Here is a 24,554-nt window from a genome sequence, read left to right on the forward strand (position 1 = left end):
AAAACAAGTGAAAATATTTTGAATATTTTATGGTGTATAGAAATTGCTCATATAAATTTTCAGTGAAAATATCATGTATGGTCATTTGTTTTAGAGTTACGCCAAAAACTAAAATAGATTTTGTCAAAACCGATTTTGCGTAAAAATTCCCGTTTTTTCTTAATTTTGTTTTTCCCGGCTCTTTTGAAAACTATTAAGAATTTTAAATTTTTACTTCCCAAATGCACCAACTAGATTCACTTTCCCATCGAACAAGATACTGTTGAAAAAAATCAAAGCAGTTTTACTTCCCCAAACCGTGATGACAGACAAAAAATAATATTTAAGAAAAAAAACGCACATCATTGTAAAATCAATTCATCCGTTGGTCCGCTCAGAATCTAAGACTCTAGTTACATGAATGTTGATATTAAATAGGTAGCCCTATATTTGAGTTTAATTAGGTAGGTATATATAACAGCTTAGGTAGATGTTAATTGATTTCAAAGATAGGTATTACTCATAATAGAGTATCACGCATCATATTTTTAATTTGGAATAGATATTTTTTATAATAAACAAATTTGCACCTAATATTTATTACACTGGCAGTACATGTTGAAAACTGTATACAAACTGGGGAACATTATTTTTAAAATTATTATTCTTAATAAATAACAACACTTGTAATACTGAATGGAAATCAGCATTCTTAAACACAAAATATAAACGCTCTAACAACCATTTATTTGAACTTGTCTATTAACATAATTATAATTAGTTATCAGTTACCATAAAAACATACAATGCAATATAAAATATTTATTATTATATAATAAATTATACATTTTAATAATAAAATATTTATAATAAGTACCTATAAGCTCACATAGTAATGAATAATAATAGTATAGTAAGTAGAGTTGAGTCTCGATATTTCGAATTTCAAGGGGCAAGAAAAAATTGAGTTATTGAGGCTCGACTGTAAAACGATTTCCACTTATAACCCAACATGAAGCTACATTAAGGTATCTTTTATCATAATTAACACTAAGAGTTTGTAGATCATTGGTTTTTCTGCCTACGTTATAACATGTTAATGACTTGATACCAACATGTATCAGATATCATGTAGGCATGGGATAGTTATAGGTTTTACGTTATATGTTGATGACTTTGTGTACGCATCCCATGTGCGTTTTCAGATCCCATTTTTGTCTGAAGAGCTTATTACAAATTGGACAACAAAACTCGGGTGGAATATTATCACAACTCATTTTATGTTTCTTCAGATGATGTTTAAGTTTGAATGTACGGGAGCAGTTTTTGCAAATGAATTGTGGCTGTACTCCGCACTCGTATTTTAAATGGTTGGCTAATGAATGTTTGTGTTTGTAGCTACGACCGCAATCTTGTGGACATGGCCATTCGTGGTTGAAAAATTGACCTAAATTAACACGTCAATAAGTCATTATCCGTTTACAATATATAATATATATTAATACAATTAATAATACATAAATAATATATAACACATTAATAGTAGTATATCCATTTGTGTAATCTGGGCGCAATATCCCCCCTGACATGGTAACATTATAAATAATGGTGCCAAAGATATTATTTTGTTCCCAGCCACCTTCCAGTTTTAAGCTCTAATTTGTTAAATATTAGGTATAACATAATATACATTTTATTATTTTAAACATTATTTAAGTTTAACTATTATTTTGCTGTGTGAGTTGTATACTTTTATGTAATTACAAAATTTCTCATTGAAAAATTAGTACCTATTGTAATAGATAGGTCTACTAAAAGTGTTGCTTATTAGTTATTATAATATGAATAGCACTAACTTGAAATATTTTCACTCATTTTACAATTCTACAAAACTTCAAGGACTCCAATATTAATAATATAACAATAGGTTGTGACTCTTCAACCCATATCAAAATCACTATTACGGAAAGAAAAATTAAAGGAATACAACTTTAGATAGTTGATGGTTTCAAATTTCAATATTACAATTTTTTTTTAACGATTAGATATAATACCAACGTTGCAAATCAGTCTATTGTTAAAATATTCAAGTGTTTATATTATATTTTTAATGTCGAAATTCAATCATAAAAAAATATTAGAACTACAAATAAATTGAAAAACAACTTAATAATAATTTAAAAAGAAAAGCCGTTGATGGCTTATGTTCGCTTGGCTATTTTAAATAAATTCTACTACAGATGGTTAGATGTAGTAATAATTAATAATTATGGAATCAGAACCAGTGTCGAACAGAGATATTTTCAATGGAACTATGAAAAGGGTTATTGATTATATAACAATTTATATGTAAATGTATACCGCGAGTCAGTGAAAACAGGGAACTCTGTATTAATTATCCATATTACTCAGTACCCTATAGATAGTACCCACTGTTCTATTTTCTAAACATGAAACTATACTATCGGATCATCAATCCCCCGTAGACAGAGTTCTAAAATATATATAGAGTACTGAGTAATGTAGGTAACTAAGTTTTAGAGTGTACCCAGTTTTCACAAACAAACACTATTTAGAACAAAATATTTTATTAATTTTTATACATCTATATACTACACAGATATTAAAAAAATACATGGGGGGTTTAGCACAGGCGCAATTCCCCTGTGCTAACCCCCCTTTACACCACTGTAAAGAATTATAAAAGTATACATGATGGTACTAACAATCATATTTATAATATAATATCACTACAACTTAGTAGGTAGGTATTTTATACCATGTACAGATATACTGCTGTATGCATATAATTAATACACCACAATATAATATTCACATTAGGTTTATGTAATATAAAGTATTTATTATATTCTTAATTACAAATTATTTAGGTACAACAAAAGTTCACAAAGTATATTAAATCTGCTCATACCTACTACCTACGCCCTACATGGCTACGTGTATGGATTTTCAAGTTCTCATAGTACCTATGTGTTGACAATTTTATGTACGCATCCCAAATGCAATTTTAGATTCCATTTATCTCTGAAGAGCTTATTACAAATCAGGCAACTAAACTCGGGAGGAACGTTATCGCAACTCAATTTATGTTTCTTCAGATGATGTTTGAGTTTGAATGTACGGGTGCAATTCTTGCAAGTGAATTGAGGCTGTACTCCGCACTCGTATTTCAAATGTATTGATAATGTATGTTTGTGTTTGTAGCTACGACCACAGTTTTTTGGGCATATCCATTTATGGTTGAAATAGTGACCTAAATAACCACAATATGTCATCATTTGTTTAAATATAGGTATATAATATATATCAATACTTATAGATACATCAACATTGAATTATTTGCCATAAATTTTTGCATTGATGTACTAGTAGTTAGTACTTAGTACCTATATACGTTTAAAAAAGCTTTTAAATCTTGATCACACAAAAATTCTGGTTAGGTAGTAAAGTTATTAATTTAAAACAAGCAATAAGCCAAATATATTGTAGGCTACCTTTTATTTATATTTTTGCAGGTATATAGAGCAGAAGTGCGTAGTACACGGCTGAAGTCTCCATACAATGTTCATAATATTATTATTAAGTAAAGTTGGCTGAAAAGTTAATGATTTTAATTCTATATATATATATAAATATAAACACAATTTAAAGCCAGAGTAAATGAATTGCTTAAGGTCCCAATCATCATATACAGAGACGGTTTGAATATATTATACTTGGCGGTGCAAGACAATATATAGACACCCACCCACCCCTTTTCATCATAGAAATTATAAATACGCTTTCAACAGTTTCAGCTACGATTATCATTTATCAAATTTCAATGACTTCATTACTTCATTACTTTATTAAACATTAAAATTAAACATTGCGGTAAGCACATACTCAACCAAGACCACCCACCCACCCACCTAATATTGGTAGCGCAGTGCACCAAAAACAGTATACTCAAACCGCCTCTGATCATATATGTATAATATGTTGAATATATCATACATTTTTAAATTTTATTTACTTAAATTGCATTTAATGCGATTACAGTTTAATGATAAATAATAACCAACAACATTTTGCCTTGCAGTATTTATTTAAGTTCACTAGGTAATTAAGTTTGTTGGGAGAACCTAACCTTGAAATAATTTGTAGACCAGCTGCCGATGTCTATTTAAATATTATATCGTATGTAGGTCCTCATCCACTGAACTATCGTGTTACCAAATAGTTTCACAGTAGCACATTTTTACCTCACAATTTTACAAAAAAAAAAGTTAAATTATAATATTATCAACGCAGGTCTTTTACCATCAAAACATGTAGGTAAGTGTTTTTTAACAACTTAATGGTGATAAATGATATTATTTATATAGACAGTTTTATTGATCATAAATCATAATCGTGCAAAAATTTTGGAACAAAAAATGAATTGAAAATAACTTGATAATGCCTAATTTAAAAAGCCATTGACTAGACCATATAAATCAGATACTACACAAGAGATGGTTAGGTGTAATTATAATTAATAACTATAGTTTCAAAACTTCATAAAATTATTCATGACGGTATCAACAATTGTATTTATAACATAGTACATAACATTATTAGGTATAAATGATATATTATGAATATGAGTTATAACTCAATTGGTGGATACTTAATACCTCGTACAGTAATAGCTGTACTATTATTATACAATTATTAATTAATATGCAATATATTCACATTAGATTTATGCGTTGTAAAATAAATATTAACTACATTATAAATAATAAATTATTAAGGTACAACAAAAAATCACAAAGCATACTATATCTGCTCATACCTATGGCCTACGACCTACGTCCTACATGGCTATATGTATGGACTGCAATTTAAGAGTAGAGTACTTCTAGTAGTAGTTCCTTGATTCCTTCACTCATCACTCTTAACCTACCCATGTTATAATGCGTTGATGATTTTATGTACACATCCCAAATGCAATTTTAGATTCCATTTTTCTCTGAAGAGCCTATTACAAAATGGGCAACTAAACTCCGGTGGAACGTTATCGCAACTCATTATATGTTTCTTCAGATGATGTTTTCGTTTGAATGTACGGGTGCAGTTCTTGCAAGTGAATTGAGGCTGTACTCCGCACTCGTATTTCAAATGTTTGGATAATGTATGTTTGTGTTTGTAGCTACGACCACAATGTTGAGGGCATGGCCATTCATGGTTCAAAAGAGGACCTAAATATGAACACATCATTATTAAGTATTAAGTTATTATCTGTTTACAATATAGTTAATAATATATATTGGTATGTATCAGGCCATCGAGATTTTCACTTCTAAGCATACCATTTACATATTCAATGGAGTAAAATTACGTCTATAATTATTAGGAGCTTATATAGGTGGCCAATCGTATTTTGAACATGAATTTATTTTCACTCACACTCACATGACCAGCCCAAACTTTAAGTGGCCTACCGAGATTTTCACGATAGCAGGGCCAATCCGGCTCTGTATTAATATAATAATTTATGTCATAAATTGTATAAATGTTGCAGATAGATTTTAAGATATATATACTTGGTAAATAAAAAAGATAATCAGTAAGCTGATGATGTACTTGTAGGATCTATATAGGTTATAGTTGAAATGCCCTTGAATCATGATTATATAACGGTTATAGGTTGGTAAGAAAATATTTGATTTATATCAAACAATAGGTAGGTATACAAATAATAAAAACCAATAAGTTTTGACATTATTTTATTGTGCTATACATTTTATTTATATTTATGCAAGTTTAGTCCATAGGTGCTAGTGCGCAGCTATTGTAGTCCCCTATTATAATAATACTATTCATAATGTGAGGTTTACTTAAGATTTAAATAGAAGAACATAATAACAGATACTCTAATACGTTCTAAATATATGTATGGTATATAGTGCTTAATTATTTTTGGAGTATCTACATAATTATGGCTATTGTAAATTCGGCCTAGCAAATAGCAACTTGTAAATAAGTCAATTTAAAATTCAGACCTTATTTTTCAGGTAATAAACATTTAATGAGTTACAGGGTCACAATTTTTAAATTTAAGTTATCTAACAACGGTGGTATACTGGTACCTATGTATTAATAATACACTGGTGACTGGTACTATTTAATATTTCTGTTCTTGAATTCGGAAAAAATTAGAAGAGGGATGTAAAAGTGTAATAATCTAAAAATCTTTAAACATCTATGTAGAAGTTTGTGCCAATATCATTACTAATATATTACCTAGAGATTCTCATTGGTTACCTCAATGCTATGTCAAATTAGATATAGGAAAATCATTTTATGAAGCTCAAAAATCAGTGGCTCAGTGACAAGTCAGTCACTTAAATTATTGCACAGGAAAGTATGAGAAATTATTCTCAGAACAATTAGTTGTTTAATAAAATGTTAGGATCTCGAAGAATTTCATCCATTATTGTTAGGTATCAGTTTTTAAATTAAATGGCTAAGAAAGTAATAAAAGACTGATGGATATTGTCTCTACCAGAAATATCGAACTAGATAAACAACTTGATGATATAATAGATTATTTTGGAACTGGATCCGATACACATAATATGTTAGAAGAACAATTTTGTAATAGTAAATATGAAAGTCTTGTAGAACATAGTCCTTTTAAAAAATAGCCGGAAGAAGTGTATGATGAAAGTAAACAACACATACTAGAAGGAACAGGTATAAATCCTCTATAGTCTGTATGCTCCCAAAATTGTTACACATTTAATTAAAATTATGAAATTACTACCACTAGGGTCAGGAATAATGATACAAAATTTTGCCGCAAAAATTGCCCATAGTAACTTGGTATACCGAAAATAGAGCAAACGCAAATGCATAAATAAAAAAGAAAAAGCAATATGAGCGAATCAAATTATGAGCAAAAATCCATCATTTACCTTTTTGTATTTAAATATTTTATATTGGCTGTATACTAACTATGTGAAAATAGTGAAATATAATACCTACTGACTTACTGTTTAACGCTTTTAGCTGTGCGAGTTAAAATGTAGTATATTCAATCACAGCAAGGAAAACGTTTGCAACAGTTAAATAGTTTCTTATATCGTAAAGAAAAAATATTTTTGACAATTATTATAAGATTCTGTCATCCTGACACTTCAATACCTATTTAAAAGGTATCGCGTATAATTTTTCATTACAAGTATGATGAACACAGTATTTATTTATTTATAGATTAATTATATTTTATACACATATAAATGTATTAATTCAATATTCAAGTTTAATTATATTATATAGGTATAGATTTTTCTTTCTATGTTTTTGCTAATATTTTTATTCATGCATTTGCGTTACCTCTTTTACTTTTTTGTTATAGATTCCAGTAACTTACATTTTGCAATTTTTTTAATAAATAAGTGAAGATGAATGGTTTTATATTTTTTGTATGTAAATACAAATTTAACAAATGAAGAGAAGCAATAAACAAAGCCAGAGCAATCATGGAAGGTGATTGCTCTGTCTCATCAATAGAAGGGAAAAGATCAAAAGAGAGACCAAAAAAACTTTGTATAGATGGCATAAAACAAGACCTAGGGATATTGGGAGTTGCAAACTGGGATCAAGATTTGGTCCAAGATCGTGGAATTTGGAGAGCATTGACAGTGTGGGACAATAACTCTTTCAGTCATGAAGCACGAAGATTAAGGTGAAATAAAAATTTAATGAAATAGAATAGAACACAACAATTTTCTGATTTTTTTTATTTTGAAAATAACAAATAATATACACAATATATAGGTACAAAAGTTATATATAATAAGCATATGTTGTGAAAAAAAAAATATTAAAAAATTGGTTATTCTTCTGGTAGACAATCCGTTGATGGAATTTCAGTAACTAATTTAGTTTAAATCATGAGGATCTGCATCATTACAGTTTTAGGTAGCAAGATAGATTTTCAGGGAGAATATGTCCACTGAGAAGTTTTCTAACCAACATTACAAAGATTATGTGGAGCATGTATGAAAACATATGAAAGTGTAACTCAGGTATTACTTTAGTAACATTCAATAGAATAAAAGTTAAGTCTTAGTACATTTATTCATGCTTTCTCGATGTTAAGTATATAAAACTTTATGTTGAGATAACATATGAAACTTTAACAAATGCAATTGTGAAAACCTTATAAAACAAATCTTGCATTGAAATTTTGGTTCATCTCTTGCACATTCGTACATTAAATGTGTGAACAAACTTTTGTTATTTTCATACATGTTGTTACATTTTGGACAGCAAATCTGCAAAATTTCTGAAAAATAAAATACATTTTTAAAACAACTGAGATTAAAGAGTTTCTATGTACATTTTATTGTAAACCCTATAATTAACTATAAATACAATTTTAAATCTACAAGCTGGTATATATAGTAACATGCATAATCTTAGAGTTTTGACAAATTAATTTATACGGTATTCTGACTGCATAAATTACCAATTCAACACTATTTCTCACTTATAATCCAGAACTTTTATACCTACAATAACTGACTCCTTTGGCGTTTAATTATAGAAAAGTAATCTATCAAAACATTCTAAGACTTGATATATTTAAATATTTTATATATGCTATACAATATAAATTCTGGGTAAGTGAGATCTGAATTCTCTGATCATCTATAGACAAACGTAACAAGCAAATAATTAAAATAAAGTAAACATAATGTGTTTATGCACTGTGCAGAACATCTTTTGTCTTTTATAGTCATGGTATATTGGTAATACACTACTTCTGATAAATGCCAACTATAGGTATCTTAAGAATTATTAAAACTTTCTAAAATAGCTTGTTTCAAACTTTCTATTTTAATACATACTTATGCTATTCAAGTATTCAACTATTATATATATTAATTTTTGAACAATGTGCATTACTATAATTGAATCTAAATCAAACTAACATTTTGAAAAACATAGAGTATAGTATAATGAATTACAATCCTAATCAATGTAGCATAGTTTTAAAAGTTCAACTTTTTGTACAAGCATTACCATTTACAATTTGATAAAAAATCACATCAATATAAAACAAATTTTAACACATAATATATTTTTAGGAATAATTATTATTATAAAATTCTTGAAGATCACAAACATCAGCACAATCAATGAATAAATACACATTTTCTTTCTCCGTAAATAATAATGTCAATAGATTTCAAATTTAACAATATTTATTTAATTATTTTGTGTAGATTGTGTTTTAGATTGGAAGTTGGTACTGACAAAAATGAAAAAAATATGAAGTACCTTGTACCTATCAATCTTATATTTATGTATATATCTATGTGTTTTTACACAATATTTAAATTCAAATAATTCATGGGTCAAACAAATTTTAGTATTGACTCCAGTGATCGCTGCTTGCATCAGAACAGCTTTTCGGTGAACGTCAAAAGATTTCTCTGTTAGACTATAAATTGTGAAATCCCTATTGTATACTTGTATGTTTAGCATAATATGTGTATAGCGTTTGCGACAAACAATAATTAGGTATGAATATAATTATTGAGATATAATATATTTCTAAAAAAATGTTTATTGGTAGTACGAGTACACTAAGCGTTTAATGTAAGGATAAACAATGACATGTCAATCAATAAGTCTCAACAATAGTCCTCTTTTAACTGTCATCATTTTCCCAAAAATAAAATAAATGTGTATAACTATAAAAATGAAATTATAATTTTGTAAAATAATAGAATATATACATGGAAATCTTAGCTAGCTTAATTGTATTAAAAACTAAAAATATCAAGATAAAACATGATAGAATTCAATTATCAGTGGTCCAATTTAAACGGTGACGAGGGTTTCCTTGGATTTCATCTGGTGAACGGTTATGCACAGATACTAAATGTATTTTTAATGTCTGTTTTCGTGTGAAACATTTCTTGCAGTATTTACATTGAAACTTTGGTTGTACACCACATTCATTGGTCATGTGGCGGGTCAAATGCTGTTTATTCTTATAGCTCCGACCACACATATTTAAACAGAAGAAACGGACTTCTAATTCAGGATTTTTTGTATTCATTAAAATAGCTTTTTGACGAAATGCAATACCTAGAAAAACCATATTTAATTTTTAACTAGGTAGGTATTATAAAAATTGTAATAACAAGAGTAGAATTAATTTAAATCATTGAAATAGGTACTATGAATATAATAATTTACAATCACTAACTTATAATTTAACATACTATGAAAGGAACATGTGAATATAAATTATTAATTAGTGATGAACAAATTATTTCTTTAAAGTTATTATTGTAAATATTTTTTATATATTTTTTAGAACACGACTATAAGAAAAGTAATTACCTACCACTAAGGCACTAGCTACTATATGTATCCACGGTCCAGAACCGTAGCAAGTGCAATAAAATGAAAATATGAGCATGAAATATGAAGAAACAAGCAGGAAGCTATAGATTATACATTTTGTTGAAACTTATTAATTACATATCTTTTTTCAAACTACAAATATAATGTTGTACACATTAATATTATTATAATACAATTAGTCAAACAAATATTTACAAAAAAGTAATGGTTTGGATTATCCTATTTAGTATTTAATTGATCCAATATCTATCAACAGAAGCAATGTACCTCACAAACAGATTGCAGTCATTCATTATTATAATATTTAAAGTGAATTTCTATTAATGATAAAGTAAGTATTTAAACTGCCATCTAATGTCTATTGTAGTTAATTAATGAATAATAATGATCATTTATCTGATTTTGATTTCTTTTAGATAACAGCTTTAAGTTAAAAAATGTGTTACAAGTCTTTTAATCGTTTATATAAAATAGTATTTTTTATGTATTTTGTCCTCTACTCTTTGCCCTGGTGGGTGTTTCTTTAAATATAAATAATAAATGAATAAAATAGTCTTCAATATACATAAAAAATAAAATCTGTTTTATAAATATATATATATAAAAGCTTAGGAACATTTATTAGATATGTTATCAATTGTTACCTATTGATCTTGGTTGATAATTTTCTAAAATATATTTATGGTGAATACAAAAAGCTAATTTAAAGTTAAATAAGCCATTACCTATGTAAATCAATTTTTGGAAAGTGAAGTATGTAAGTAGGTGTATCATAATAATTTTCATGATTGTTGACTTTACGAAAAGATTGTTTTCATTTTTTATTCATGCCAATGATAAGTTTTATAAATTGAATTAAGCAAGTGTAATATTTTATTTGAACCTTAATAAACCAACATTTCAGACAATCAAACACATAGAACTTTCCAAACAATTTTTTTAATGGATACCTTTAAAAATTATACATTTTTGTTGTATTTGATATATGAAATAAATAATAATATTCCCTAGTGTACAAGACACATAGGAAATGTACGATTAGAGGCAGTAAGTACCTGCATAATATTAAAAATATATAATCAATAACAATTGTTATTATATTTATATTTTTATATTATAAATTATCAATAACTGAGATACTTATAAAACTTATATAACTTATATAACTTATAAAAATCTGACAAATAAAATGTACAATAATTACAATTGCATACCCAAAGCCAAATAACATTTAATAGAAATTAAAAGAAATATTTTGTGTACCTACTACATATTCAACTTCATCGTAAAACAAGAATACTACAGGGTTTTAAGTACTTATAAATTGAATATATTTTTTTGGAAGTACATAATTCTTTTAAGTAATAATATTATGAACAAGTAGATGATAATATTCTTCTTCATATTGATACAAGTTGGTAATAAATTCACTTACAATTTAAAGTATTTTAGTATAAAAATCACTATAGAAATTTTTTTTTTATTTTTTTTTATTTTTATTTGAGATAAACAATCTTTACCTCAGGGGCAGAATAAGTTTATATGGTTAGAGTAAATTACAACAGGAAAATTATAGAAATTTTTAAAAAAAATGTATGATTTCAATACTTTTTATATATATTTTAAACTAGATATTATATTATGTATCCACTAGCCAGTTACGAAAAAAAATATTAATAAGTACCCATAAAAGATGTTACTATGCGTTAATTCTGCAGTATTTGTACATGACAATCATATAAAGAACATAATAAAATACAAGCTCTTTAAAAATTAAAGTAAGACATTTTTTTAGACCGATAATAAATTATTTTAAATTTTGTAAGTAAATATATATCTGCAAATCACTATGCAGCCGAGGATTAAAGGTAAATTTAAATTTAAAAAAATTGTTTTATTTTATAATCTAGGTTAACTAAAACACTTATAACTACAATGATAAATTATAAATAATACAGATATAACAGCAATTGAAAATTGTATTGTTATTAGTTAATATTTATTCATTATTGACAAGTAAGTATCTACCAACTAACCTAATCTAACCAATACATTTTTGAATCCTGCGTCTGATTCATTTTAATATTATAGCAGAAACATATGTATAAAAAATAATAATTTTATTGTTTCAACTTTGTCAGCAAGTGATAATCAAAAAAACTGCATAAAGTACTTAATTACATTCAATAAAAAAAAAGTTTTATGACTCCAATACAAATGTAAAATTATTTTGTAAGTTTCTTTAGATTTATAGATTTGTTTATACCAGCATAATGTATGGTTATTGTTTAACTATTATACAATATTAGTATACATTTCACAAGCATTAAACATTTTCACACTGGTTAATAGCATCAACTTTTGCCCCACATTTTCGTACATGTTTTTTCAAATGACACTGAAGTTTGAATTGATGGAAACACATATAACATTGAAACTGTCGTTTAACACCACATTCATACCTTAAATGACGGATAAGACTCTTTTTGTTTAAATATGTACGTCCACAATTATTCTGACACACCCAACGTCTATCTGGCAACAATAAGAATTTATAAATTAAACAAATTTCATCAATATTAAATATCATTAATATTATAATTTTTAATCAAATTATTAATGGTAGCAATGCAGTAATGAAAGAATAAAATAGTATCTACAAAACAATAATATTTAAATATTATAATTATTTGTTTAATATGGGTATTTTGTATTTACTATAGTTAAACTGTCTATAGTGTTATGTATTATACGAGTACAGAGTACTCTAAGATAGATCCAGATCCAAGGATCATCCCTCTTGTTATGTCACTGCCTGCTATAATATTCACTTGCAATATTCTATCTATATAGTTATTTCATATAAATATATGACGTTTGCATTCATAACTTAGCGAGGTGTAATGTGATATGTACAGATAATAGAAGTCAAATTATATTATATTATGAGAATATTGAGTGATCTCATAGATGCATGAATATATAAGATGAGAATAAAAATTTGCTTATTTAGATATAGAACAATTGTTGATATTTTTTTGGGGTATATAAATTTATGGCGGTGAATAATTATAATTGTTAATTACTCTACTAAAACGCAACATTTTTGAAAATCCTTTCTTATTGCACGGTGAAAATATGAGAAGAACCCCTATTCCAAATTTCAAGTCTGTACGTTGAGTAGTTTTTGAGATACAGTGATCAGTGAGTGAGTGGTATTTGGATTTTATAAGTATAGATGAGAATATTGAGTGATTTCATAGATGCATGAATATATAAGATGAGAATAAAAATTTGCTTATTTAGATATAGAACAATTGTTGATATTTTTTTGGGGTATATAAATTTATCTTATCAGGGCTTCTAGATTGGCAGGTTAGTCAGGTCCCACCCTGTCTATAGAAGCATTTTCAATAATGATACCGTTAACTAGGTGTAATTAATATTTATTGTTTTAATAAAGGATGCACCATGTTGGGAAGTAATGCAGTTCCCACTTGTTGGGGTTCATCTGTTTATCCATAAGAAAAAATAATACTACAGAGGTGGTTATTTGAAGCATTGAAGATAGGAGTGTCTGAAGTTACAGTATGTGCATATAGTGGGGCTGGTTCATGAGTAGTATATTATCTATGGGCTGGTACCTACAAGTCTCAATTAGTTAGTGGAATCACTCATATTGGTGTAGAATTTGTTGTAATATATAATTTTAATGTAATATTACCTATATAGTTGCATTAAAATAAACATCACCATAAACCTGAGACAGTCCTCAGAATCTAAAACTGACCATATACCTGATGTATATAATATTATTTAATATACTTTAATTATAATTGATTACTATTAAACAAACATTTTTTCAAAATAGTACTTGGTTAGACTATCATTTGAAAAATTTTATAAAAAAAATAAAGTTATTGGTATGAAAAAAAGTACAAATGTTATACATTTATTTTATTATTGTACAATAAGGAAACACATACAATCATAATACAATAAATTGAGAGCATATTTTAATTACTATAAATATATGTATATATATAATATATTTACAGTTATAAAAATATTTATAAAAAGATAAGTGAATATTTGTCATGTATAATTTTAATATGCATATGAAATAACTATATGAATGAAGTTGAATAGGTATATTTTAGTAAATTAGATATATCGATAATCATATATAATAAAATAATTTTTAAATTGCAGAACTTTCATTGTCATAAATAAGTTAATGATTGAAACAATTATATTTGAGCAAACTAAGTTTTTGAAGATATAACTAGTAGCTATGAAATAGACATGTTCTGGACTTTATGAACCTATACCTATTTTAGTTAACAAGTGTTTTTGAGATGAATAAATTGGCTAAAAATATAAAATAAATATAATGTACATATTAAATAATTTCATCGATATCATCTAAAATTGTTGTTTTTTTACCGAGGCTGAAATATAAAATACTAACTGATTATTTCGGTTTAACTCGTGTGCAGGTTTTTTGTAGAAAACCCTATATAATTTATACTATATACACCATACTAAAGGTGTATCTTAGTTTTAGTCTACCACAGTACATGGACAAATAGGTGTTAGTATATCTAGATTTGTGAAATAACTCGACCTAGATGAGAAAACATAAGTCGCCGATTATATTTAGCACTTGGAATATTTTTAGCATGGTAGTACTTAATCTCTAAAACTTTTCTGAAATCTCTAAAAATAATCCCTGAGATTTTTGTTAAATGCAATTGAGTAGTTTCTTAGTATTGAAGCTATACACATACTGTAATTATATTGAATTATAAAACAGTATGATGATAGAACCTATATTGGCTATCTGAAATATGAACGCGCGGATGTATCGCGTTAGCGTGGTGTGTTCTTCAGAACTCGCGGTGACGGGTCTGGTCCATACGTCTGTACGCGGCGAGTCGTAGAACAAAAGTCACTCGTACAATCCGGTTCGCCAAGCGGCCGGCCAATGGTTCCTCGGGTGGGTATCGCGCGCTGGCGTCGTCCGTCATCGATTGGCGGTTTGGTTGAGAGCCACGGCGCGGCTTCCGCGCAAAGGCTGTTTGAATTCAAACAGCTATTGCGCAGGACCGCGTCAATTTGGTCTTATAGTATATTTTCTTTATTCTAGAATCTAGACCATAAAAGCAAAAATTTGATGCATGCTTGTACCTGATCTGCCTGAGTAACCAATAGCAACCATTTATATATAAAAAAATATACATACACTAATTTATACTATTACTATTATAATCTGCAACTAATGGCAACCATTTATAAACAAAAAAAAGTTTTAATTTCTATCGTGAATCTCAAGATCCCTGTTTCAGAATGCAAAACAATGAAAAAAAAAAAAAAAATTGAAAATCCTTTCTCATTGTACATCTAGAATTCTAGATCATTAGGGGAACCACTGTTCCAAATTTCAAGTTTGTACATTTAGTAGATTTTGAGATTTAGAAATGCAATATCATAATCACTGAGTGATATTTGACTTGTATATTTATAGATAGATTACAATGTATATAAAATAATTATTTTGAAACTTAAGAAATTAATTTTTTTCAAACAAAATGTGTTATATGTATAAAACAATTATTAAAAAATAATGGTAATTAATAATAAATAACAATAAAATAAAATGTAAATCAACACATTTTTTAGCTTCAAATCATCAAATCCAAATGTATACAAATACAATATTTGTATAGACCAAAGACCAAAGACTATACTATATTAGAATATTTGTAAAAGGAAAGAAAACTTAAATCACAAAACTTTTATGAACAAATGCTAAATGATTTTTCCATACATCTTTCCTCATAAATCGTTTATAACAATAGTGACAAACATAATTTGGTTCTTTGCCACAATATGATTTTATGTGTCGATTCAAGTCAGGTTTGTACTTGTAGCTTTTACCACAATTTTTGTTGGGACACTTGAATTTCAATAAATCCATATAGTGATTGTTGTAATTTAAATCTGAAAATAGATTTAATTCAATAATAATTTCAAGTATAAAATAATTATTTATAAATTTCCCTAATTAAAGTTATACTCCTTCACTAAGCGAAGGTTAAAAAACAGGGACAAAGCATTAGATAAGAATAGCTAATAGGTAAAATAAATAATGAAGTTAAATCATGCTAACACTTTTATTCATACATTTACATCAAACTAAATTTATTACAGGACATGATAAATTTAATTTAAAAAACTCACCAATAAAGTATTTCCTCTTTAAATTAAATTAAAAATTGTAATGCATTAAACATTGTATAACTGCTTAATATTCATAACCTTTCAATAATATAACTTTATCTTAGTCATTATTAGATAGCTATTATAATATACGATGACTACAAGATAATATGCAGGATCTAGTTACAAAAAAAAAGGCCCTGGCAATAGGAATAAGCTATACAATCGGGATCAAGATAATGGAAGTAAATAATTTACAATAGTTTCAATTTGTAAAATATTGTTGTTTTGTAAAAATAATTTTCAATAGAATAAAATATATTTATTTTAATTGGTTTTTGTTGGACATAAAAAGTTAAATGTTTTCATTAATGGACCCTTTAAGTGGTCCATTTACCATATCTGCATCATACCACAGCAAGATACAAAGATATACCAATGATTAAAACATTTTTTCTTTTGTTATTCTGTAAAGAATTAAACAAAAGTTCTAAAAACTACGTAACGGTCTATAGAAATGTATTTATTTAAATAATAAAAATAACTAAATAGGTATTACTCCATGAATTAATGCTGAATGCCGTTTAAGGTGTGTCTTTTGATTATACGTTTTATCACAAAGTGGACAATTGAATCTAATACCACATTCATTGCGCCAGTGATACTTCATATCCACTGGATGCTTAAAACTTCGACCACATAAATTTGGGCAGACACTGCGTCCATTTTTATTCATGTTAACTTCTGTAAAATTAAAAATAATTTTTGGTTATATAAAATATTTTTAGTTTTTATGGTTAAGCTAACAAAGGAAGTACATGCCATTTGGTTAAAAATATTAAAATTAAAAATTAAAATGTAATAATGTAAATTATGATCTGCGGATACTAATTAGGTAGGTAAACCTAATTAAATGTATAATGTATAATTATTTTTGTTTATAGTTTCTCTGTTAGCAAAGGCAATAATAATAATATATATAAATAAGTTAATTTTAATTTCAATCATATTTTACTCCAGTTATTTAGGTAATTCTACATTTTATTATCAAACTGCAATTAGCTACTGAAATAGTGATAACTATACCTACACAATTGAATATAATTAGGATCAAAATACTGTAGGCAATGAAAATTTGTATTTTCATTTTTTTTTTTTTTTTTGAAATTGATAGGTACCAATGATTTATAATGGTCCAAATACAAAAAAATCGATAAGAGATAATGTTAAATTATATTTAAAAATGATTTATATTTAAATAATGTTTATACATGGCGTAAATAATACATTTTTTCAAATGTAAATTATATGTAATTTTTTTTGTTAATATTTCTAAAAGAATACATTTCTAAATATTTTTACAATTATAGATTAAAAACTAAAATAAAAGGTATACATCAGCAGTACTCAACTTTGTTGAAGATTTTTGGTGGCCCTTTTATTATGATAGCATTAAAAATTGTACCAATGTACTGGCGACCCAAAAAAAATTGTGGCAATCCCCAGGTTGAGAACTGCTGGTATATATAACACATAATAAACGTCTTTGTTGTGTATTGTTAATATGAATAATAACATAAACGTATATTATAGTCTTTTATTATGAAAAGTATAAATCGAACTGACGTACATATAAAATTGTCTACTTGCTAATGACCGATGGACAATCCCCACCGATCGTAATATGATACTTATGATTATTATTGTTAATATAAACGTTTAGTATATAATGTAAATGCTGAATATGCAACAGTCTTATTATTCAATAAATTATATCTATGCATAATTTAATGTTTTATTTTCCATTTTGAAGTAAATTAACATTACCTACTGTAATAGTAACTAAACTGTCTCCTTACATTATATATTACGTTGAATTATAATTTAAATGCAAAATAACATTGAAACTATCATTTCCATAAAATAACTACCTACAAATCTTTATTTCAATATTACAATATATTGAATAATATTGACATATATTTTAAAACTTATAGAATATTATATTATTTGTTTGAGTCTTTAAGACAATTGTATCTGTATATAGAGGTTCAATATTTATTTAAAACAAAATATCAAAACCATATATTATTTTGTTTTGATTTGTGTATATTTAATAAATACCCTGTCCTGTATAAAATAAAATTAATCTAAACAAGAAATAATGTTTATTTGTCAATTAAAATAATTTAAAAATATAGGAATAATAAGTTTTAAGTCATGGTCAAGTTTTTTGTTGTTAAAATACAAAGATAATCAAACTATATTAAAATATACATATAAATATAATAAATCATATTTAAAAATATGTATTGTTGTGGTCAGCAAAAAATTTTCAAAAACATTTGTGTATCATTAGTAAGTGTTTTTTCAACTGATCATTCAAATGAAATGAAGCATTGCAATAAAGACATGTATAATATTTATTTTTAGTACAATATTTTTGCATGTGTTCTTCAAAATTACTAATTACTGTATAAGTATATCCACATCCATTTGGACATTCCATAAACTTGGGAAAATTTTCTTTTAGTTTCAACTTTATCTGAGGTCCTAGAAAACACATACAAATTAGAATATATTTATAAACTGAAATAAAAGTTTTGATTTGTATGTCAATGAATGAAAAAAATTCATCTGTGAGAGGTATAATATTATTATGTTATAGCAAGTAACAAAATAAAGAGGCAAATAAAAATATTCAAAGCCAAACTAAGATTAGAAGCATGCTAGAAAAATTGATTAACTGCAAATTGTAAGGAATAAGGACAATTTTATGAAGGTTGATAGTATAAGGTAACATAGGTTATCACTTTGAAAACATGATAGAGGTTACAGTAATTAAATATTTTAAAAATAGGAATGCAAATTGAAAAAACTGGTATTGATATAACAAAATTGCATTTAGATATAGGTACACTCCTAAACGGATAATTTTCTTTTGCCACCTCAGACCCTGTTTCTGGTGTTAGAAGGGGCAATAGTATCATTTAGTCACCTCGAATAAGATTAAGGGAAAATTGTCCCTCATGCCACAAATGTCACATATGTTAAAAAAATTTATAGTATGTAACATTTTAATAAAAACATTTAACACTTTTGATTAATAAATTTATTATTTTCATGATATTTTTACAGTACATATAAAGTATGATATTAGTTAAAAATATAATGAATTATAGAAAAAAATAAAAAAAAATAATTATATATGTAACAGCAAATAAGGGTAAACATGGAAATTACAAATAATAGCTTAATACTGTAACATGATAAGTAACTTCAAATTTTTGCAAAACCAGTTTGATGCTGGTTAGGTTAGGAATTGGTTGCGATTCTGGGAACTATTTCACATTTATGCGGTAAGTAATTTAATGTTAATAAATAATAAATTAACATAAGATGAAATAAATCATTACCCTTAAATGTAAAATTAATAAGTGTTGCATTGTTTTATATCAATTTAATAGAAAAATAAAATATTAAATTACTAGGAAAATGATCTACCATTAAGTATGTATGTATTTACTACCTAGTAGTAAAAATATCATTTTTGCATGTATATTTTATAAATCTTAAAACATACAATATGCTCACAACTTAACAAAAAATATTCTTATAGATAAGTAATTTTAACTTCAATTATTATTAAGTTGAATTGTTTTCAACATTCTTTGATTTATTATATACAGGAAAACCATGAATGTAAATCATATGTGATTTGAGTGATTGCTGCTGTGTAAATCTTTTATGACAGACTATACATTCGAATTGTGGTTCTTTACCACATTCATATTTAACATGTCTGAAGAGTCCACTTTTATATTTGTATCCCCGACCACAGCCAGGTTTTTCACATACATAGGGACGCCATTCACTGGGAGTACACAACGATAAAGATAAGTCTAAAAAATAATTAACAACAATTAGAAATAAATTATACTTTTAATAACAGTAAATAATGCAATCAGAATCTACTTAGGCAAATAATAAACACATAACTAAACAAAATACAAAATATATACGAGTACTCAAAATGTTCAAATTTAAATCTCTTACATATCAAAATTCAATAATTTATAAATATTGTATAGTAACAATTGACTCACCTCTATCATAGTTTTTTGATAAATTGATGGATTCATTGGATATGTGTTAGATACTGATAAAATAATAAAGTTAATTGAACAAACAAATGTAATAAATGATAAATTATTATTTTTATTTCTAGTTACATTTCATAATTCAACTCCCTTACTCAGATTGAGAATACTAATAATACACATCTGATAATAAGTAAAATTCTGAAAAATAATTAAAACCTGAAATGTAAATTCTATACTATTAAAATTTTAATTATTATTAAATATTAAAAATATTATAATTTGAAAAATAGTTAAATTAGATATAATGTTGTTTATGTATAAATATCATATGTCTACGAAGGTGCTCTTTACGTTTGAATGGCCTGTTGCACATAACACAAGGAAACTTCCATTCAACTCCACATTCATATTTAATATGTCTTGCCAATCCTCTACTGTATGTGTACAGCCGATAACAATTAGGACATTGATATGAGGGTACTGTAAATCAAACATTTGTTTCAATTATATACATAATCAAATATTTTTAAATTATAATTAAGCTAAGCAAGAAATAAAAAATATTTATGGTCTACAGTCAATTTTCTAAACACTAATTACCAAACAGTTTAATACATAATCCATTTTTTTTGGTAAAACAGGAACAACTGGAATAAAAAAGTAATTTTATGTAATATGTGGTTATTAATCATTGTAAATTTATAAATACATAAATATCTATGGACTAAGACAATATACGTCAGAAAGTTAATTAATTCCATTCATTAAAAATTATTTTTTGTAAAACCTATTTCTTATAAAAATGTTTTTTTTTTTTTTTGATTATGATTAAATACTTAAATTTAGTATGAATACTTAGATAATACAATTACATCTATCACATGATATCTAGATTTTAATTATGGTGTATAATTTCTGTATTTTAGCACAATTTACAAAATAGTTTATAATAGTGAAAGTTTCTTATAGATTCGTTAAGTATTTAAGTTTAAAAAAATTCATTATCATTTAAATATCAAAATATAACTTCTAAAACAATATTGTGTATTATCAACTATTCGTCAGATTTTAAAGGTATACAGAAATTGTAACTTTAAACATTTTATTGAAATATTGAAACATTTTATAAATAAAAAAGTGAGTAAGTGGATGTCGCTCTGCTGTACAGTAGGTTACAAGAGGGTCACTGTAGTGGATGGTGTTAAATTTGAATTCAATGATATGATATCATTGTATAAGAAAAACAATTCTGAGCGAAAATGGTTAGTCAGCTTATGGTATTACTAAGTATATATGATGATATTATTGTGAATAAAATAATTTATATATAACCTATTTACGTTGAACCTTATTTTAAATTTTCAATCCTTGGCTATAAAAGTTGAACATTTTATAAATTTTTAACTATAAAATAATTATTAAATTTTAAATTTGATACATTTTGTCAAAATTTGAACTTAAAATGCTTATAAAAAAATGATGCCAAGGTATTTTCAATGTTTTTCAACTGCTCTTGTAACAATATATCAGATGCCTTGCAAAATTTATTTCACGGTTTTTTACCCAACAAATAAAAATGTATTGAGAATTATAGAAAAAACTAAATAAAATAATTGAAAACTGACAATGTCCGTAAACAGCTTAAAAAGAGTCAAAATATTTATGTTGTATAGAAAATGAAAATATAAACATTCAGTTAAATTTTCATTGTTATACAGTAATTCGTTTTTGAATAACAATTAAATAACAAAACTGCTAAATCAGAAATTGAGTGAATATCCAATCTTATAAAAATATGAACTTCAAGAACTCATAAAAATTTAATTTGATTTGCTTGTAGACATAGGTGTTTTCGCGCTTAACTGTTTATACTTTTAATCAGATGTGGTAACATGATTTAGGTTTGTGGTTAATATAGATTCTATTTTATTTATTATTAATTGTATCTTAAATTAAGTCTATTAAAATTTGTAGATTATCAATAACCAAACGATAAAACCATTTCATTTTGATGGTTACAAATTATCAGTTACCTAAAACCAAAAGTTATTACCAAAAGTATAACCGGTTCGAAAACATGCCTATTTTTTTTTTTTTTGATAAAGGTAGATAAACTTATGATAATCTTGTAAATAAACATTTTCAAATCTTAGATATGAAAATTTTTTATGAATTTTCAACTCAAAATTATTAGCTAATTTTCGTGATTTTTCGTATTTTGTCAAGATTTAAATGTCATTGTAACAATATAGTAGGAGCGTTGTATTAAATTTTCAAGCATTTTTACTTAACAAATAAAGTTTTATTGACATTCGTAGAAATAAAAACTAATAAAATTGGAAAATCAAATCAAATTTTATCATATATAGAAAATGCGAATATAAACAACCAGTGAAATTTTCATGTATATACGTTAATTTGTTTTAAAGTTGCACGAAAAACCAATATCGATTTTGTGAAAAACTGTTTTCCCGTTTTCCCTTAATTATTCTGTTGATTTTCCCAGCGCTTATTGGAAAACTATTGGGATTTTAAATTTTGACTTCCCCAATGCACCCACTAGATTCACTTTCTTCAAAAAAAACACACATCATTGTAAAATCAATACATTCTTCGGTCCACTCAGAATCTAAAAAAATGTATATTCAATTTATTATCCAACTTAATTTTAAATTTTACAATATAATTCTATGAAGCAAGATCAGATGTCTTTGATAACTCATTTTATGCTTAAACATCTTGTTACATATTGAGCAACGAAACTCTGGGGGCTTTCCACACTCAACGCGTAAATGGTACTGAAAACCAGTTTTGGTTTTGTATTGTCGTCCACATTGTAAACATATGAATGGTTCTAAAATTAAAAAAATATATATATTTTATTATTTAAAACATAAATATAGTACAATATTACCTAATGAAGTATATGTATATTTGTAAACATAATATGAATATTAGTACAAAATGCATTAGGTACTGTATAAGTATAAGCAGTCATGAGTCTATAAGTCGGGGAGACGTTGAAAAAAAAATAGTTCATGGATAATGAAAATATTATTTATACTATGAGACAATATCATACCAGAAATAAACAAACCGCAAATTAAAAACCGACCACGATACCACCAGGTCCCGTGCATGGTTCGCAACTTGTCTATTCTAAGAATACTATAAAAAAAAAAAAATTAATGCGTATATAATATATTTTATACAGTAAGTTCCCGATACAACGAAAAATCCTGTTATATCGAAGGTCATTGAAGTCCCCTACCGACCTTATCCTACCTTCGTCACAACAAAATTTCCGTTATAACGAAAAAAATTCAGTCCCTTGGAGTTTGTTGTAACGGGATCATACTGTATTATTATACTTAAAATTGTAAAAAATATTTTATTCAAATAAAATAAAATAATTAATCCGTATTCTATGTAGTTTGTATCATTGTTTCCTATGACACTTCACCACTGAACATAAGCATGCATATCAATATATATTTTTTATATTTAATATACAATAGCTCTGTATGCATTGACTATAGGCTCTATATACATATATTATAGGTAAAGTACTAGTGTTTTAAATAGTATTCATCAAACAAAACACTTCATAGTAATCCCAGTAAAAACACTCCATATCAATAATAAATTGAGTTGTAGTCTACAAATTAAGTCTATTTAAACTATTTTATAATATTTGAAAAAAAATATATAAATTTATATATTATATTTTTGATCATAAATCATAAAAATATAAGTAACTATGAACACTTAAATTTATTTAGAGTATACTTTTGTAACCATAGTTTTTCAGTT

General features: G+C 26.1%; 1 protein-coding gene and 1 long non-coding RNA gene across 3 annotated transcripts; both read right to left on the bottom strand.

Annotated features, from left to right (window-relative positions):
* Positions 1–8,601: 8,601 nt before the first annotated feature.
* LOC107884549 lies at positions 8,602–14,284 on the bottom strand. Its single transcript, XR_003839414.1, has 2 exons — positions 12,879–14,284; positions 8,602–10,134 (listed from the first exon to the last, which is right to left on the bottom strand). It is a non-coding gene; the product is annotated as an uncharacterized LOC107884549 (long non-coding RNA).
* Positions 14,285–15,708: 1,424 nt separating this feature from the next.
* LOC103310254 (zinc finger protein 467-like) lies at positions 15,709–20,691 on the bottom strand. Of its 2 annotated transcripts, XM_016806912.2 has the most exons (3): positions 19,112–20,691; positions 17,198–17,382; positions 15,709–16,419 (listed from the first exon to the last, which is right to left on the bottom strand). In XM_016806912.2, exons 1-3 carry the CDS (start codon positions 19,140–19,142, stop codon positions 16,414–16,416), a joined length of 222 nt encoding a protein of 73 aa, XP_016662401.2. In that variant the 5' UTR covers positions 19,143–20,691; the 3' UTR covers positions 15,709–16,413. The 2 variants fall into 2 exon arrangements, 1 of the variants encoding a protein (XP_016662401.2); XR_003839415.1 differs by lacking the exons at positions 15,709–16,419; positions 19,112–20,691 and adding an exon at positions 18,051–18,254 and having other exon boundaries at positions 16,426–17,382.
* Between the last annotated feature and the right edge of the window lie 3,863 nt (positions 20,692–24,554).

This window comes from Acyrthosiphon pisum, chromosome A2 (genome assembly GCF_005508785.2).
Source record: "Acyrthosiphon pisum isolate AL4f chromosome A2, pea_aphid_22Mar2018_4r6ur, whole genome shotgun sequence".
NCBI lineage: Eukaryota > Metazoa > Arthropoda > Insecta > Hemiptera > Aphididae > Acyrthosiphon > Acyrthosiphon pisum.